General features: G+C 45.6%; 1 protein-coding gene across 1 annotated transcript; it reads left to right on the forward strand.

Annotated features, from left to right (window-relative positions):
- The first annotated feature begins 201 nt into the window (after positions 1-201).
- Positions 202-2,085, forward strand: LOC100759474 (epididymal-specific lipocalin-9). The gene is made up of 6 exons (XM_027422729.2): positions 202-297; positions 608-744; positions 1,084-1,157; positions 1,594-1,718; positions 1,826-1,913; positions 2,054-2,085. The coding sequence occupies exons 1-6, from the start codon at positions 202-204 to the stop codon at positions 2,083-2,085; spliced, it is 552 nt and encodes a 183-aa protein (XP_027278530.1).
- Positions 2,086-18,061: the final 15,976 nt, after the last annotated feature.

Genomic DNA, 18,061 nt, shown 5'->3' on the forward strand with positions numbered 1-18,061 from the left:
GTCGCTTTCTGACCCAGTTACACTTCAGTTCAAGTGGATTCTGCAGCCAGCTCTCGGATGTGAACAGTTAAGTGGGGGCCTTTGGCCATCTTCCAACAGACACAGGATGTGTGTGGATAGGCTGTCCACAGAGGCTGTCAACCATAGAACAGAAAAGGGCATAAGGGAAGAAGATGCAGGCCAAGGTGTCCACCGGAGAGCATGGTAGTACTACCAGTGCTGGGCCTGGTGCTGAGCCTTGCTGCTGCGCAGTTCAACCAGGATGTCATCGTGCAGAGGAACTACAACATGGCCAGGGTGGGCTAAACCTTCTGGGGCTAGGCTAGGCTTCGTTCACGAATAACACCTGTCCTCCCTTGACTGGGTGGGACACTTGACCTGGAAAAAGGGTGTCTGGGCCATGAGAGACCCTCCCAGCCCCAGCCATGATGGCAGCCAGAGGGTGCAGAGGAGCCCAGGGAGGAATGAGGCAGAGGGAGAGCTGGGAAGGCAAAAGGAGATCCCAGCATGGAGCCAGTGTTCAGGGACTCACCCAGGAGTGTGGCCAGGAGGGCCAAGCAGCCCCAGTGCTATTACAGGACTCCCATAACTCAGCCTTTCCTTCCAGATTTCCAGGAACTGGTACACTATTTGTATGGCCTCGGACAACATGACACGCATTGAAGAAAACGGAGATCTGAGGCTCTTCATGCGGAATATCCATCTCTTAAAGAACGGCAGCCTGAAGTTTGACTTCCTCTTCATGTGCGTGTTACCCCCACCCCTCACCCCCTGCAAGCTGAAACTAGGGGAGACTTGTTCCTATGCCCCACAGGAGCTTCATACACTCACACACCTGCACACCTGGGCCAGTGTGTGAGCTGTCACCAGCTCTTCCCTTGGGGATCATCATGATGGGATCAGGGGCACCCTGGCCTGTTGCTGTGTTCTGCCCTTCTGGTGAGAAACGGAAGGCCTCTTCTGAGCTGGGGAGTTATGGAAGCCAAGGTACTAGGCTTGGGGGCTCGATGACCTTCTGTCATGACCCAAGCCACCGGGAGGAGTTGGTGAGTGCTCTGAGCCCCTCCCCTCACTGTCCTCCAGGGTGCAAGGAGAATGTGTAGCTGTGGCCATGGTTTGTGAAAAGACAGAGAAAAACGGGGAGTTTACCGTTGCCTGTAAGTGGAACCCCTGTCCTTCATGCTCTGACAGCCAGGAATTTTTTCTGATGAGGCCTTGCCCATTCTGGTGAGCACTCACCCAACCCCTCAAACAAGAGCACCAGACTAGGGGCAACTCAAGGGTCCTCAGGCCAGCCCTCTCTCTGGATATCACTAGCCTGGAACTACCAGGGAGGCAGAGTCTTACGCTAAGGCTTGTGGAGGCAGCACACAAAGGCCCATCTTCAGGCAGACAGATGGGTGCCATGATATCCTACTACCCACACTTCCATACCACAGCCTCCTCCTGAGCCAGCACTGGGCACCCAGACTCCTACTGCTTCCAATGCTTGCTTAACAGAAGTTACCTAAGTCACATGACACTCATCTCAGAAGTGAGGGTGGGTACCCCAGTGCCCAGGCAGAGGGTGTGCTGAGGTCTATCTCTATGCAGATGAGGGGGAAAATAAGGTGTTGCTCTCAGAGACTGACTACAGGACGTATGTCATCTTCTACATGGAGAACATCAAGAATGGGACTAAGACCCGCGTGTTGGCTCTCTATGGTAACCCACTACCTGTCTGCTAGAGGAGTCTCCCATGGGCCCTAGACACATGATGGAATGGTGCCTTGGGACCCCTCCCCAACACAAAGTCCCAAATTTGTCCCCAGGAAGCATCCCAGAGCTTGACAGGTCTTACCTAAAAAGATTTGTAAACATCTGCCAAAAATATGGACTGGATTCTCAAAAGATCATCAACTTGACAAGAAAAGGTAGGCTCCCTGCTCTGGCTCAGAAAAGGTCCAGAGAAGGCAGCATTGCAGCTTGGTGTACCTGGCACAGACACTTGAGGATCAGGGTGGAGGTCAGGGGAGGCTCAGCAAGCTGTCTGACATCCCCTTCTCTCCCCCAGATAATTGCTACGATATCCCACAGAAGAACTAGTCAGGCCTTCTGGTATGTGAATTTTGATCTGCAAGACATGGCATCACAGGGTGTTGGGAGCTGTACAGGGTAGTGCAGAGCCAGTGTCAGAGTCTGGGGGAGGTCCATCTCAGAGTGACCGTGAGCAGCATGACTCAGAGCTCACAGTCTGCTTGTTTCTGAGCTGTCCCGCAGAAGCCAGCTCTTTGTAGAAGACTGTGTGACCTATTCCCAGAATCAGGTTGTAGTGGGGCCTTAACGTAGGGTGTCTGAGTAGAGCAGGAAACCTGGCCCTGTGGAACTACCCTGGAAGCTGTGTTGAATAAAATATAGAACTTGGGGTTTACTGCACTGCAGCTTTACGGCCCAGAGACCTGAGATCCAGACATCGCGGAGCCAGCTCTGGGCATCCTCTCACTGATGCTGGCCTGTGGTCACAACTCCCTGTTCTCTGCCTCTGTCCTCACTGCTTCTGTGACTGCATCTCCTCCTCCATCATTAGTTTTAAGTCACCCAGGCATCCCAACTGATCTCACCTGATTTTTGAAGACTCTTGCCAAATAAAATCCCTCCTTTGAACTCAGCATGAAGACGGGCATGTGTATGGAGATATAGCATTTGGCACTTGGAGTTACTTTCTTGGGAGTGGCATCCGTGGTAGTAAAGACCACCCTCAGAGCATCCCAGAGACTGGCACCGGAGTCACCTCTTAAAGGGCACAGGCCCATGAGGTTCTGTGGAAGCAGGAAGCCTGTAAGGCCTGGTAGTCTTCATTTGGACTGAACCTGTCCCTGTCTGACCAGCAGGGACTAGACTCCCTGGGGGACTAGTGATAGCAGCCCAGCTGGGAAAGGCTCTGTTCCACGTGTTGGTGAACACACAAGAGATAGCAGTGGCGTTATGGTGGTTTGTGGGCTGACAGTGACCCTACTGGGCATGTGGCAGAGATATGTGAAAGCTGTACCCACACAGGTGGTGCTGCACAGATGCTCACAGCGGCTTCCTTCATGACCACAGCCTGCAACAGGCGATGGCCTGCAGAAAGCCAGGGGCTTGGGCCAGCATAAAAAGAACAATAGCAAAACTGTAAGAAAGGGGGCAGATCAGAGGACAGAGAGTCAGGAAAGAGAAGCAAATGTGGCTATAAGGAGGCACAATATGATCCCAGCTGTGCTGAGCAGTACTGTCACTGAAGGACAGCAGTGGTGGATACACAGCCCTACACAACTGATAAAATGCTCAACACCAAACACACACACACACACACACACACACACACACACACACATACACACACACACATGCATGTTTATATATGTACACACACACATATATATATATATATATATATATATATATATATAGGATCACACTACACATACATACATGCTCATGTGCACACATACATACACTCACATACACATATGCCCACATGCACATATGCACACATACTCACACAGACACATGTCCACATATTCACGCAAGCAAACATGCTTATATATGCATACATACATGCTCGCTCACATATGTGCATACATGCACACATGCACACTTACTCACAGGCACACACATGTTCACACCAGCAAACATACTCACTCACACATGTACACATGTATGTACATGCACACGCACACATTCACACATTCTTACTCATTGCACACACTCATCCTTCAATCACCTTTCAGGGCAGGATTGACCAACCTGTGTCTTCTGGGACTTGAGCTTGTTGTTGACATGGGTTACCATGGGGGTGGCTGGGCAATACTGGGGATCACCCTGAATTCCTTCTCATGATGGCATGTGAATCCCAATCCTCTCCAAAAAAAAAAAGTTAAAATGGCAATATGTATGCCCTCTGACTCAACTGACACCCCCTCATCTGTAGTGCACTTTGGCCTGGCTTCCACTGCCTGTCCCAGGCCCTGTCATCAGCCTCATTTTTGCTTCTTTGCTGGCAACCCAGGTTCCTTCCAGGTATCCAAGACCCCTGGATCAAGGTCCACACTTCCTGCAACATTCTGGTAAATGCTCCCCCTGCTGTTGAGCAACGGAGGTGAAGGACCCTAGAGGAGCATCAGGGACTCTCAGCCTCTCACCAGGCTGTCTGAGGGAGGCGTCCCTGCCCTGAAAGACGCTGGCTGGGCAGACCTGGCTGATGTTAGCTCTGACAGTGCTCTGTGGTGGGTGTAGGATTGCCCTGTGAGGACCCCACACTGCTGAGTCCACAACATTAGTGATTGCTGGGATAGGAGCCCAGCAGGCTACTTCAAGTTATAGCTTGGGAGGCAGTCTGTCCTGGAGCACTCCTGCTGAGAGGAGGAGCTGAGTGGCCTTCTGAAGGACTTGCCAGCAGGTGAAATAACTCTGTTGGGTGGGTGGAAGGTACCCGGTGCTCCCAGGCAGCCCAGATACTGGATGCTTTGGTATAGAGTGCTGAACCACAGCAGAGACAGATGTGCAGGAAGCCAGCCACATGATCAGGGTCTGCCAAGGAGGATAGATGGTGCATTTGTTACTTTTCTGGGACCTGCAGCAAAATCAGCCGAAAGAAGGAAGGGTTTATTTGACTCACAGGGGCACAGCACAGTTCCTTGTCATGGGGAAGGGGTGACAGCGGGGACATGAGGCAGCTGTCACACTGCACCCGCACTCAGGAAGCAGAGAGAGAGATGAACGATGGCACTCATCATCCTTGCTCTTTTTTATTCGGTCTGGGACCCAGCCCATGAAATGCTGCCATGGATATGCAGGGCGAGTCTTCCATCTCAAGGACTCCCTCACAGGCATGCTCAAGGGCTGTTTCCCAGAAAATTATAGATCCTGTCAAATTGACAATATTGACCATTGCAATTCGGGATCAGAATAATGGCTGTCCTGAAGAACGGTAGGAAGTAGCTGACTTGCACATGCAGAGACTCACAGACCACTGAGAGACTTTTGTGCCCTCCTAGGAGATGAGCCCATAGCCAAGTGTCTCCAGGGCCCCATGTTGTCTTCTGCACACCCTAGGGCTGGCCCTGCCCTATAGATTCTTGTCCCACAGCCTCCCAGTGGGTAAGGAAACAGGACAAGAATATCTCTGCATGCCCCAAACCATTGGACTCCTAAGAATTTCACTGAGGTAGAAGGCTCTTGAATTTTGGTTGGATTTATTTCTCAACTTCTTGTATGCATATGGGGGGGATACCAATGATTCCAAAGTGGTTACTACCTCCTGCTCACTTGGTCCAATCAGCATAATGTCACCAATAAAGCATATCAATGTGATATTTTGTGGAAGAGACAGGTAATTGAGATCCCTTCCAACTAAGTTATAAGACAGGGCGGGGGAGTTATTATCTCCTTGAGGTAAAACTGTAAAGGTTCACTGCTGGCCTTGCTAACTGAAAGCAAATTGCTTCTGGTGGTCCTTATGGTCAGGTACCTAGAAAAGGGCATTTTCTAGGTCATTAGCTGCTGCACATCGTGTACCAGGATAGGTGTTACTATGCTCAGATAAGGATACCACAACTAGAACAGCAACTACAACTGGAGTCACTACTTTACTGAGTTTTCTTTCTTTTTTTTGTCTTATTTTTTTTTAGAGCCTGGGTTGTCTTTTTTATTTTTATTTTTTATTACTCATATTTACATATCCATCCCCCCAATTTCTCACCCTCCCCTCCTCCCGTGTTCCCCACCCAACCCACCCCAACCCATCCCCCCCCCGACTCTTCCCCAGGGATAGTGGGACCCTCTACCATGGACCTTCAAAATCTGTCATATTGTTTGGGGGAGGGTCTAGACCCTCCTTGCTGTATCTGGGCTGCAATAGTATCCCTCCATAGGGAATGGGCTCCCAAAGTCCGTTTGTGCTCTAGGGATAAAGACTGGCTCCACTGTTAGAGGTCCCATAGACTGTCTTGGGCTCCTAGCTGGTAGCCACATTCAGAGGGCTTTGTTCGGTCCAATGCTGTTTCCCCAGCTTTATGACTAGGGTCTCCATTCTATCGGTAGGTCAGGTCCACTGTTCTGCAGGTCTCTCCATCCCTGTCTTGGCTCCTTTGCTCAACCCTTCTCCCTCTCCACAATTGAATTCCAGTAGTATGGTTCAGTGCTTAGCTATGGGTGTCTGTTTCTGTTTCGAACAGCAACTGGGTGAAGACTCCCCTTCCTCTCCCTGCCCCCAGGCTCCAATTTGGTCAGGGGTTATTGTCCCCATCCCCTTCTTCGAGGGACTTTGCAATCTTCTCTTGGGATCTTCCTTGTTTCCTAGCTCCTCTGGAATGTAGGCTAGTGATCCTTTGCTCTATGTCTAAAAATAAAAAATGAGTGAGTACATATCATATTTATCTGATTGGGTTATCTGAGGATTGTTTCTTCTAGTTCCTTCCATTTGCCTGCGAATTTCAAGATTCCATTGTTTTTTTTCCACTGAGTAGTACTCCATTGTGTAAATATACCACATTTTCTCTATCCATTCTTCAGTTGAGGGGCATTCAGGTTGTTTCCAGTTCTGGCTATTACAAATAATGCTGCTATGAACATAGTTGAACATATGTCCTTATTGTATGGGTGTGCATTCTTTGGGTATATGCCCAAGAGAGGGATTGCTGGATCTTGAGATGGACTGATTCCCATTTTCCTGAGAAACTGCCATACTGATTTCCAAAGTGGTTGTACAAGTTGGCACTCCCACCAGCTATGGATGAGAGTTCCTCTTTCTCCACATCCTCTCCAGCATAGATTGTCATTGGTGTTATTGATTTTAGCCATTCTGACAGGGGTAAGATGGTATCTCAGAGTTGTTTTGAGTTGCATTTCCCTGATGGCTAAGGATGTTGAGCCCTTTCTCAAGTGTCTTTCAGCCATTTTGGATTCCTCTGTTGAGAATTCTCTATTTAGTTCTGCACTCGAGCTTTTAATTGCGTTGTTTGGTGTTTTGGTGGCTAGCTTCTTGAGTTCATTGTATATTTTGGTGATCAGTCCTCTGTCAGACGTGGGGTTGATGAATATCTTTTTCCATTCTGTAAGTTGGCATTTTGTCTTGCTGACTGTGTCCTTTGCTTTACAAAAGCTTCTCAGTTTCAGGAGGTCCCATTTATTGTCGATCTCAATGTTTGTGCTACTGATGTTGTGAAAGCGGGCTCCTGTACCAATTTGTTCAAGGGTGCCACCTACCTTCCCTTCTAGGAGGTTCAGTGTGGCTGAATTTATGTTGAGGTCTTTGATCCATTTGGATTTAAGTTTAGTGCATGGCGATAGATATGGACCAATCTACAATCTTCTACATGTCCGAATCTAGTTATGCCAGCACAATTTGTTGAAGATGCTTTCTTTTTTCCATTGTATAAATTTAGCTTCTTTGTCAAAAATTAGGTGTTCATTAGGTCTGTGGGTAAATATCAGGGTTTTCAATTCGATTGATTCCATTGGTCTGTCTGTCTGTTTTTGTGCCAATACCAAGCTGTTTTCAGGACTATGGCTCTATAATAGAGCTTGAAGTCAGGGGTGGTGATGCCTCTGGAAGTTTCTCTATTGTACAGTGTTGTTTTGGCTAACCTGGGGTTTTTTGTTTTTCCATATGAAGCTGAGTACTGTTCTTTCAAGGTCTGTGAAGAATTGTGTTGGGATTTTGATGGGAATTGCATTGAATCTGTAGATTGCTTTTGGCAAGATTGCCATTTTTACTATGTTGATCCTACCTATCCAAGAGCATGGGGGATGTTTCCATTTTCTGGTATATTCTTTAATTTCTTTCTTTAAAGACTCAAAGTTCTAACTATACAGGTCTTTCTTGTTTTTGGTTAGTGTTACCCCAAGATATTTTATTTTGTTAGTCGCTATTGTAAAGGGTGATGTTTCTCTGATTTCTTCTCAGCACATTTATCTTCTGTATATAGTAGGGCTACTGATTTTTTTGAGTTAATCTTGTATCCTGCCACTTTGCTGAAGGTGTTTATCAGCTGTAGTAGTTCCCTGGTAGTTTTTCGGGTCACTTATATAAACTATCATATCATCTGCAAATAGTGAAAGTTTCACTTCTTCCTTTCCAATTTGTATCCCCTTGATCTCCTTTTGTTGTCTTATTGCTCTAGCTAGAACTTCAAGTACAATATTGAAGAGAGATGGAGAGAATGGACAGCCTTGTCTTGTTCCTGATTTTAGAGGAATAGCCTTGAGTTTCTCTCCATTAAGTTTGATGTTGGCTGTTGGTTTGCTGTATATTGCTTTTATCATGTTTAGGTATGTTCCTGTTATTCCTGATCTCTCCATGACCTTTATCATGAAGGGATGTTGGATTTTGTCAAAGGCTTTTTCAGCATCTAGCGAGATGATCATGTGGTTTTTCTTTTTCAGTTTGTTTATATGGTGGATTACATTGATGGACTTTCGTATGTTGAACCGTCCCTGCATTCCTGGGATAAAGCCAACTTGAACATGGTGGATGACTTCTCTGATGCGTTTTTGGATTAGATTTGCTAGTATTTTGTTGAATATTTTTGCATCAATGTTCATGAAGGATATTGGTCTGTAATTCTCTTTTTTTGTTTTGTCTTTGTGTGGCTTAGGTACCAAGGTAATTGTAGCCTCATAAAAAGAGCTTGGCAATGTCCTTTCTGCTGCTATTGTGTGGAACAATTTGAGGAGAATTGGTATTAGCTCTCCTTTGAATTTCTGGTAGAATACTGCAGTGAATCCATCTGGCCCTGGGCTTTTTTTGTTGGTAGATTTTTTTGATGACTGCTTCTATTTCATTAGGGGTTATAGGTCTGTTTAACTTGTTTATCTGTTCTTGATTTAATTTTGGTAAGTGATATATCTATCCAGAAAATTGTCCATTTCCTTTAGATTTTTGAATTTCGTGGAGTACAGGTTTTCAAAGTATGACCTGAAGATTCTCTGGATTTCCTCAGTGTCCATTGTTATGTCCCCCTTTTCATTTCTGATTTTGTTAATTTGCATGTTCACTCTCTGCCTTTTGGTTAGTTTGGATAAAGGTTTGTCTATCTTGTTGACTTTCTCGAAGAAGCAACTCTTTGTTTCATTGAGTCTTTGTAGTGTTTTCCTAGTTTCTACTTTATTGATTTCAGCCCTCAGTTTGATTATTTCCTGGAATCTACTCCTCCGGGGAGTGTTTGCTTTCTTTTGTTCTAGAGCTTTCAGTTGCTCTGTTAATTCTCTAGTGTGACTATTTTCCAGTCTTTTCATGTGGGCATTTAGTGCTATGAACTTTCCTCTTAACACTGCTTTCAAAGTGTTCCATAGGTTTGGGTATGTTGTGTCTTTATTCTCATTGAATTCTAGGAAGTCTTTAATTTCTTTCTTGATGCAGGAATGGTTCAATTGCACATTATTTAATTTCCATGCGTTTGTAGGGTTTCTGCAATTTGTGTTGTTGTTGAAGTCTAACTTTAAAGCATGGTGGTCTGATAAGATACAGGGGGTTATTCCAATTTTTTTTGTATCGGTGTAGGTTTGCTACGTTGCCGAGTATGTGGTCAATTTTAGAGAAGGTTCCCTGTGGCACTGAGAAGAAGGTATACTCTTTTGTGTTGGGGTGGAATGTTCTATAGATGTCTGTTAAAACCAATTGGGTCATAACATCTGTTAGTTCTTTTGTTTCTTTGTTAAGTTTCTGTCTGGTGGTCCTATCTAGTGGTGAGAGTGGGGTGTTGAAGTCTCCTACTATAAGTGTGTGAGGTTTTATGTGTGATTTGAGCTTTAGTAATGTTTCTTTTACAAATGTGGGTGCCTTTGTATTTAGGGCATAGATGTTCAGAATTGAGACTTCATCTTGATGGACTTTTCCTGTGATAAGTATAAAATGCCCTTCTTCATCTCTTTTGATTGATTTTAGTTTGAAGTCTAATTTGTTAGATATTAGGATTGCTACACCAGCTTGTTTCTTGGGTCCATTTGATTGGAAAATCTTTTCCCAACCCTTTATTCCTCCCACACATCCCCAGCCCAAGTTATAGGGCCCTATCCTGAGGTACTGTCTGTCTTTGAAGTTGAGATGTGTTTCTTGTATGCAGCAGAAGGATGGATTCTGTCTTTGTATCCATTCTGTTAGCCTGTGTCTTTTTATAGGCAAGTTAAGACCATTGACATTGAGGGATATTAATGACCATTGGTTGTTGATTCTTGTTTGTTTTGGATTTGGTGGTGGTGGTGTTATTGTGTGTGGATTTCACCACTTTTTTTTTTTGGTGTTTGGTAAAGTTTGATTATCTATTGCCTATGGTTTTTTGATCGTAGTTATCTTCATTACATTGGAGTTTTCCTTCCATTAACTTCTGTAGGGTTGGATTTGTGGATATGTATTGCTTAAATCTGGTTTTGTCATGGAATATCCTGTTTTCTCCATCTATAGTGATTGAAGGCTTTGCTGGATACAGCAGTCTGAGCTGACATCCATGTTCCCTTAGAGTTTGTAGAACATCTATCTTCTGGCTTTGAAAGTTTCCATTGAGAAGTCGGATGCAATTCAGATAGCTCTGCCTTTGTATGTTACTTGGTCTTTTTCTTTTGCTGCTCTTAACATTTTTTCTTTATTCTCTAAGTTTGGTGTTTGATTATTATGTATCAAGGGGACTTCTTTTTGTGGTCCAATCTATTTGGTGTTCTGTAAGCCTCTTGTACTTTTATAGGCATATCCTTCTTTAGCTTGGGGACATTTTCTTCTATGATCTTGTTTAATAAGTTTTCTGTACCTTTGAGCTGAATTTCTTCGCCTTCTTCTAAACCTATTACTCTTAGGTTTGGTTTTTTCACAGTGTCCCATATTTCCTGGATATTTTGTGTTAGGGATTTGTTGGACTTGAGGTTTTCTTTGCTCAATGACTGTATATCCTCTAATGAGTCTTCAACACCTGAGATTCTCTCTCTTCCATCGCTTGTATTCTATTGGTTATGCTTGCATCAGAGGTTCCTGATTGTTTACCCAGCTTTTCTATTTCCAGCATCCCCTCATTCTGTGTTTTCTTTATTGTTTCTAATTGTGCTTTCAAACCGTTAACTCTTTGAATTGTTTCCTCCACATGTTTGGTTGTTTTTTCTTGGTTTTCTTTAGATTCTTTAAGGGATTTGTTTATTTCTTGAATTTTTCGGTTTTTCTTTACCTCCAATTCATGTAATTTTTGCTTGTTTTTTCTTCTATTTCTTTAAGGGATTTTCTTGTTTCCTCTTTAATGGTCTCTATCATCTTCATAAGATAATTTTTAAGGTCTGTCTCTTCTTCATCCTCCACATTGGGCTTTTCAGTTCTTGCTGGTGTGGAGTCCCTAGATTCTGGTGGTGTCATATTGGTATTTCGGTTGAGTGTGTTCTTACTCTGTCATCTTCCCATCCCTTTTTCCAGTGGGTGCAGGTGGGGTCTCTCCCTCTCTCAGGTGGCAGGCAGAGGGCTCGGGCTCAGGCTCAGGCTCAGGAGCCAGCCAGAGGACAGAGGGTAGAGGGTGGACAAGGGCGAGTTGTGTCTGGACTCAGGGTGGGCCTTCTGGTCTGGGCAGGTCCACTCCTGTCCAGTGGGGCTCAGGAAGAAGCGAGCAGGGGTTGATGGGGGAGCCCAGGGGGCAGAGCAGCGCCCAAATTCACCTGAGGCTCGGGCGCCAACCAGAGGACAGAGCTTGACTGAGTTTTCAATAGTCAACTGTCATTCTCCAGGTCCATCTATCTTCTGCACAGGGCAGATAGGAGAGTTAAAGGGAGATGTTGTGGGAACCACCACCCTTGCATCTTTCAAGTCCTTGATGGTGGCACTAATTTCTGCAATTCCTCTGAGAATGAGGTACTGGTTTTGATCCATTATTTTCCCTACAAGAGGCAACTCTAAACCTTTCCAAACATAACAGCCCTCACTCCACAGGTCAGGGAACAATTGTGAGAATTCTGCCAACTTCTAAGTATACCTATCCCGATTATACATTCCGAGATGGGGGAATTAGCCACAGGATGAATTTGGAGACCCAATGGACCTACTATGAATCAGACTTCAGCCAAAACTCCATTGATCACCTTACCTCCATAAGCGCCTACTTTAACCAGAGGGTCACATGTTTCTTGGAGTCTCCTGAAATCAGTGTCAATTCAGAAGCAGTAGCCAGTAGGCCCCAGAAAGTCTGATTGTTTCCTTCCCTTCTGTGTACACTTACCCTTGTAAAAGGCCTTAGGTCCCCCTGGGGAAGACTGGAGAAAGGCTAGCAGCAAAAACGGCTAGGTGTTTTATCAAGGTTCTTCCTTAGGGGAATTTGACTGTCTTCATTCAAGGGGGTTGAGTATGCAAACTGGCTCAAGTCTTGAAACTGGTTTCACAGGCCAAGTTCTATATTTTGCCATGATCCAATGTGGCCTCTTTCATTTGTTTGAGAATTTTTCTGCATAGACATAACAAGTAAGAATGCTGGAGGCTTCTTATCTATTTCATGCCTGGAAACATCATGATTGAACAGCCAACACCAAAAGTCCATATGAATCATGCTACCATAAAAACCACTTTGCCTGTATTGCCCATTATGGGCCAGGCATTATGGACACTGCTTTGTCTATGCTGCCCATTATGATAATCACCTTGTCTTTGGCGATTCATTGCTGCCACCTGGCCTCTGCTATTCCGAGGTCCAGTTAAACCCGCTGTAGTTAATTCATCCAACTGAGCAGCAGCATCTCCAACTCTTAGGTTGACCTGAGGAAATGGGAAGACAGCAAAGCTCTTCTGATATGTTGGTGCCCCTCTCACCATTTTGTGTCTTATGGGATTTGTGATGGGCATATCTTCTGGGCCTTCCCATTGTGGAGGATTAGGCTTTACACAGTGTGCCCACTCTAGCTTTGAAGTTTCTCTGAGCTTAAAACCTTCATCAAGACTAAGACAACAGGGATTTCAGGCATGTCCAACTCCTTTTCAGTGGTCCATCTTTTGACAAATGCTTCAGACAACCATTCAAACAAACCTTTGATACCTTTTTTTGTGGGCAGAGGTTTCTGTCCTGCCTGGTCCCACAGCCACTTTGACCCAAAGTCAAACACTCAAAGACTTATTAATGTATAAGCTTTTGGCTGATGACTAGGGCTTCTTACAAGCTAGTTTTCTCTTATTTATTAACCCATAACTACTAATCTATGTATTACCACGAGGCTGTGGCCTACCTGTAATTCAGCATGTTACTCCTTTGGGCAGCATGGCATCTCTTTTGGGCAGCCTCTCTCTCCCTTCCTCTCCCAGACTTCTCCTGGTCTGGTAACCTCGCCTAGCCTTCCTTCCTGGATACTGGACAAACAGTGTTTTATTCACCAACCAATAAGAGAAGTATATATACAGAAGGACATCCCCCATCGTTTTTTAAAACTGTGCAAGCTTCTGTATTAAACCTAAAATATCTATTCAAAGGGCCCATATAACAAACTCAGCCTGATCCAGTTTATGTTCCTTCCACTGTGACAAGAGTTGCAAGTTGACTATGGTGACTCCATTTTGGCACCTCAGATGAACTTTGTCTTGCTGAGTAAAGTGCCAGGAATTGTAAGGGAGCCTAAGAAAAACAATTCCGGGAAGAAAAACAACTCAAGGATGTGGGCTCTTTGCAATAGTCATCCTGACCTCATTATTTTTGCTAATCTCACATTTTGGCTTTTGTAACTATTTAACTTAGCTTGCAGCCATGGGAAGGGAACCTTGGAGACTTTCCAGCCAGGATATGATTTTTCTCACTTAAATGTGGACCCTGAGGAAGGCTCACTACTGTGCCTGGGTCCCAAGTACCCAGATGTAGCCACCAACTTTCTATAAAGTTCATTTCCAAGGCCTCTGCTCTGTGGAGCCCCACAATATCACCAGTACCCACACCCTTAAAATATATCCCCACACATATACCCCAGACTTCTGCTTGAATGAATTAGAAAACTCATTAAACTCTTTAGTAGAGTAGTGCACCACCTCATGGACCACACTTCCTATCTCTCCTCTAGGAGCCTGTTTTGCCTTAAGTCTGGTGATATGTCTACAGAGAGACAAGGAAGGATTAGTTCCCTCAGTCAAATGTCAGAAAAGGCAAGGGTGGGGGTGTGAGTGCATCTCCTACCCAGGGTGGAGAGGCTGCCTCCTCACGTAAGATAAACCCTTGAGAATCCGAGGATTCAAAGCTCTCGGCTTCAGTGGGGTCCTCCCACACATCCCCAGCCCAAGTTATAGGGCCCTATCCTTTATCAATCAACGCCCTTACTGTACCGGCTGACACCTTCTGAGGCTGGGTCTGGAATTTTTGCTGTATTCAGCCAAACTTATAATGACTTTCCACAACTTGAGCTCTGTGGCTACTAGAAAGAAGATTCTCTTCCCGGGAACACTTAGAAACCTTTAGATTGCCAGGCAGTGGTGGCGCATGCCTGTAATCCCATCACTCAGGAGGCAGAGGCAAGCAGATCTCTATGAGTTCAAGGCCAGCTTGGTTTACAAAGCAAGTTCCAGGAGAGCCAGGGCTCTGACACAGAGAAACCCTGTCTTGAAAAAAGAAAACAAAAGAAAGGAAAGAAGGAAGAGAGAGAGACAGACAGAGAGAGAGAGAGAGAGAGAGAGAGAGAGAGAGTCTTCAGACTGTTTCTATTCATCTAGAGCCAGGTCGTTTGTATTGCTGAGTTCATTGTTGTCCTTCATTGTATTCTGAAATATTAGAAGTTGGTTAACTTTATCATGGAGCTTGATGGGAGATGTCCTTCTGTATATATGTTTCTCTTATTTGTTGATGAAAAAATGATTGGCTTATTGGCCAGGCAGGAAGTATAGGCAGGACTAGGAGATGGGGAGAATTCTGGGAAACATAGGCAGACAGACACACCATGTAGCCCACCAAAGGAGTAGCGGGTCCGAACCCTTCTCCAGTAAACCAAGACCATGTGTGCAAATACATAGATTAATAGAAATGGGTTAATAATTAAGACTGAGCTAGCCAATAAGAAGCCCAAGTCACTGGTCAAAAGTTTTATAACTAATATAGCATCTGTGTGTTCATTTGGGGTTCAAGGACTGGCAGGAAAGAAAACATTGCAACAGGAGCTCATTCTTTTCCTTTGTCAATTTATCCAGAGAATCTAGGAGCAAGCAACAGAAGCATCATTTTCCTTATTTTTCCACAAACTGTCAAAAGTTTTATATCAAATCCATTGCCCCTTCGAGCTCTGGGAATTCTGTTGAAGAGAAAGGATTATATGATCCTGAGGGGTCAGGGTCATCACAAAGGAACTCAAAGAAACAACTAACCTGGGTTCATAGGAGCTCACAGACTTTGTACCAACAGCCAGGGAACCTGCATGGGACTGACCTAGGCCCTCTACATGTGTCTGACAGTTTCGAAGCCTGGTCTATTTGTGGGATTCCTAGCAGTGGGATCAGGTCTGTCCCTAACACTTGGGCTGGCTTTTTGGGAACCTATTCCTCAGTCCTGGGTTGCCTTGCCCAGCCTCAATACAAAGGGAGGAGCTTAGTCTTACCTCAACTTGATATTCCATGCTTTGTTGACACCCATGGGAGGCCTTCCCTTTTCTGAAGAGAAACAGAAGAGGAGTGAATGTGGGGGGGCGGCGGCAGAAGGAGAGAAGGTAGGGGAAACTGCAGTGGAGATGTAAAATGAATGAAGAAATTAATGAATAAAAAGAAAAATCCATTGCCCCTCACAATTGTTGAGTCAAAATAATCAAATGCATTTGTGTCCTTAAGTTTGCAAAACAGTTCACCCTATGGGCTTTCAGTGCTCTCCCAGCTTCTAGGAGAGGTTCAGTAACTGTCCGTGTCAGATTGGAAGCCTATTCCTGATACTTTACAAATTCTTCCTTATACTTCTGTTACTCTAGAACCACTCCTAGTACCAAAATTTGTATTATTCAGGGTTCTCTAAAAGAACATATATACGGAATGTATTAGAATGGTTACAGGCTGTGGTCCAGCTAGTTCAGTAATGGCTATCTACCAACAGAAGGTTCAAGTATTCAGTAGACACTCAGTTCATGAGACTGGCTATCTCAGCTGGTCTTCAGTATATGCTGAAATCCCAAAGAAGTAGGCTCCAATGCCAGTGAAAGAATAGACTTGCTAGTGACACAGACACAGAGAGTACAAGCTTCCTTTTTTTCATGTCCTTTATGTAGGCTGCCTGCAGAAGGAGGGGGGCAGATGAAAGGTAGACCCTCCCACTTCAAAAGATCTGGACTAAAAGTAGGTCTGCCCACCAGGTGGTGGTGGCGCACGCCTTTAATCTCAGCACTCCGGAGACAGAGGCAGGTGGATCTCTGTGAGTTGGAGACCAGCCTGGTCTACAAGAGCTAGTTCCAGGACAGCCTCCAAAGTCACAGAGAAACCTGGTCTCAGAAAAAAGGAAAGAGAGAGAGAGAGAGAGAGAGAGAGAGAGAGAGAGAGAGAGAGAGAAAGGTGGGTCTTCCCACTTCTAATGATTTAATTAGGAAAAAAATCCCTCATAGGTGTTTTAGTTAATTGCAGATGTAGTCAAGTTGACAACCAAGAACAGCCATCACAGGCAGCAGCCCTGGGCCCATAAGCCCCAACTGTCTGCAGAACCAGGAACCTTGAGGATGCCACCCTTTCTGCTGCTTAGCATTGTTCCATGGCCTCTGGGCAGAGGAAAGGCTCTCCAAGGAACTGGAGATAGAGCTGATAGAGGTGAAAAGATAGAGGGTTTTAGCAGGGCTCCCAGGATAGAAGGTTGCAAAGTCAGGACCAGGGCTGGAAGGGCAGGCCCGCTATCCCAGCAGCATCATGGGGCTTACCTAGGAGATGTCATGAAAGTGGAGAAGTAAGGATGTAGGACACCTCAGTACTCTCAGACAGCAGGACCCTGAGGTGGAGCTGGCTCAGCCGGGGGCTGTGGCAGCTGTGTACACTTATCTGGTTTATGTCCAGAAGCTGGCGGGGATGATCTCTTAGGTATCACGATCTCTGGCTGGCCTTGTTAGGTAGTGATAGACACCCCAGCTCTGGCAGACTAGAGCCAGACTTTAGGCACTCCAGACCGGGCCATGAAACTTGAACCTTGAACACAGCCTTCACATAGGCTGTAGGAGGAACTCCAAATGCAGCCAGAAGATATGGAGTGCAGCATTTGCTGTGTTCTTAGAAAGAATTGCATGTTCCTTATGATTAATTGCAAAGTTTGGTGACTTGTGCAGTGGAGTCAGAAGAGCTTGGGACCCAGACCTCCCCCTTCCTCCCCAGTGTACTCACATTGGCCACCCAAGGGACCAAGGATGGCCAGCCAGACTTTCAGCCAGTGAATAGCCCAGCCTGAAATTCAGGAACCACCAGTCTGGCCAGCACCTTGTGTGCCCCTGGTCACAGTCTAGGCAGCATCAGGAGCCAAATGGATACAGGAGATGACCTGCCACAGGATCCCTTTTGACACCTGCAGCTCTGGGAGCTGCCACAAGGTGGCATTGGCCTCCAACAGCTTAGCCTCACCAGGCCTGGTGGACACTTGAGTTTTATCTAGTCCCTTGAGTGCAAAAACTGACAACCTGCTTCCTTGTCCAGTGTGAGGGGCAACGTGCTCAGGGTTAATAGATAAGCTGGGTAGCCCGGTCCATGCCCTACCATCTCTCAGCCACAGCTGCCCCCCCCCCTGTGCAGTTACTGTAGTTGGCCCCACTGGGCTGAGGAGCTACACTCAGGAAGTATGGCATAAAAAGCTATGAATTCAGCACTGGTGGGATCTATCTTGACTTTGAGTTTGAGGAATTTTTTTCCCCGATGGGCCAAGGCCAAAGCCGGGCCAGAAGAGATCTGAATAACCAGTGATCAGCTAAACTCAAATCCCAAATTCTAAGAACATTTAGAAATAGCAGGAACATGGGGACAGATGCCCAGCCAGGAGCATCTTTATGTGACTCCCCTCCTTGCAATGGACTGAAAGACAGAAGTCAGGAGGGCTATCCAGATACACAGGACACACGGGGTGAAGTGGGGAAGTGCCAGCACAGCAGGCAGACCACCCCAGCAGGCATGCGATCACAT

This window comes from Cricetulus griseus, chromosome 6, assembly GCF_003668045.3.
Source record: "Cricetulus griseus strain 17A/GY chromosome 6, alternate assembly CriGri-PICRH-1.0, whole genome shotgun sequence".
Taxonomy (NCBI): Eukaryota; Metazoa; Chordata; class Mammalia; order Rodentia; family Cricetidae; genus Cricetulus; species Cricetulus griseus.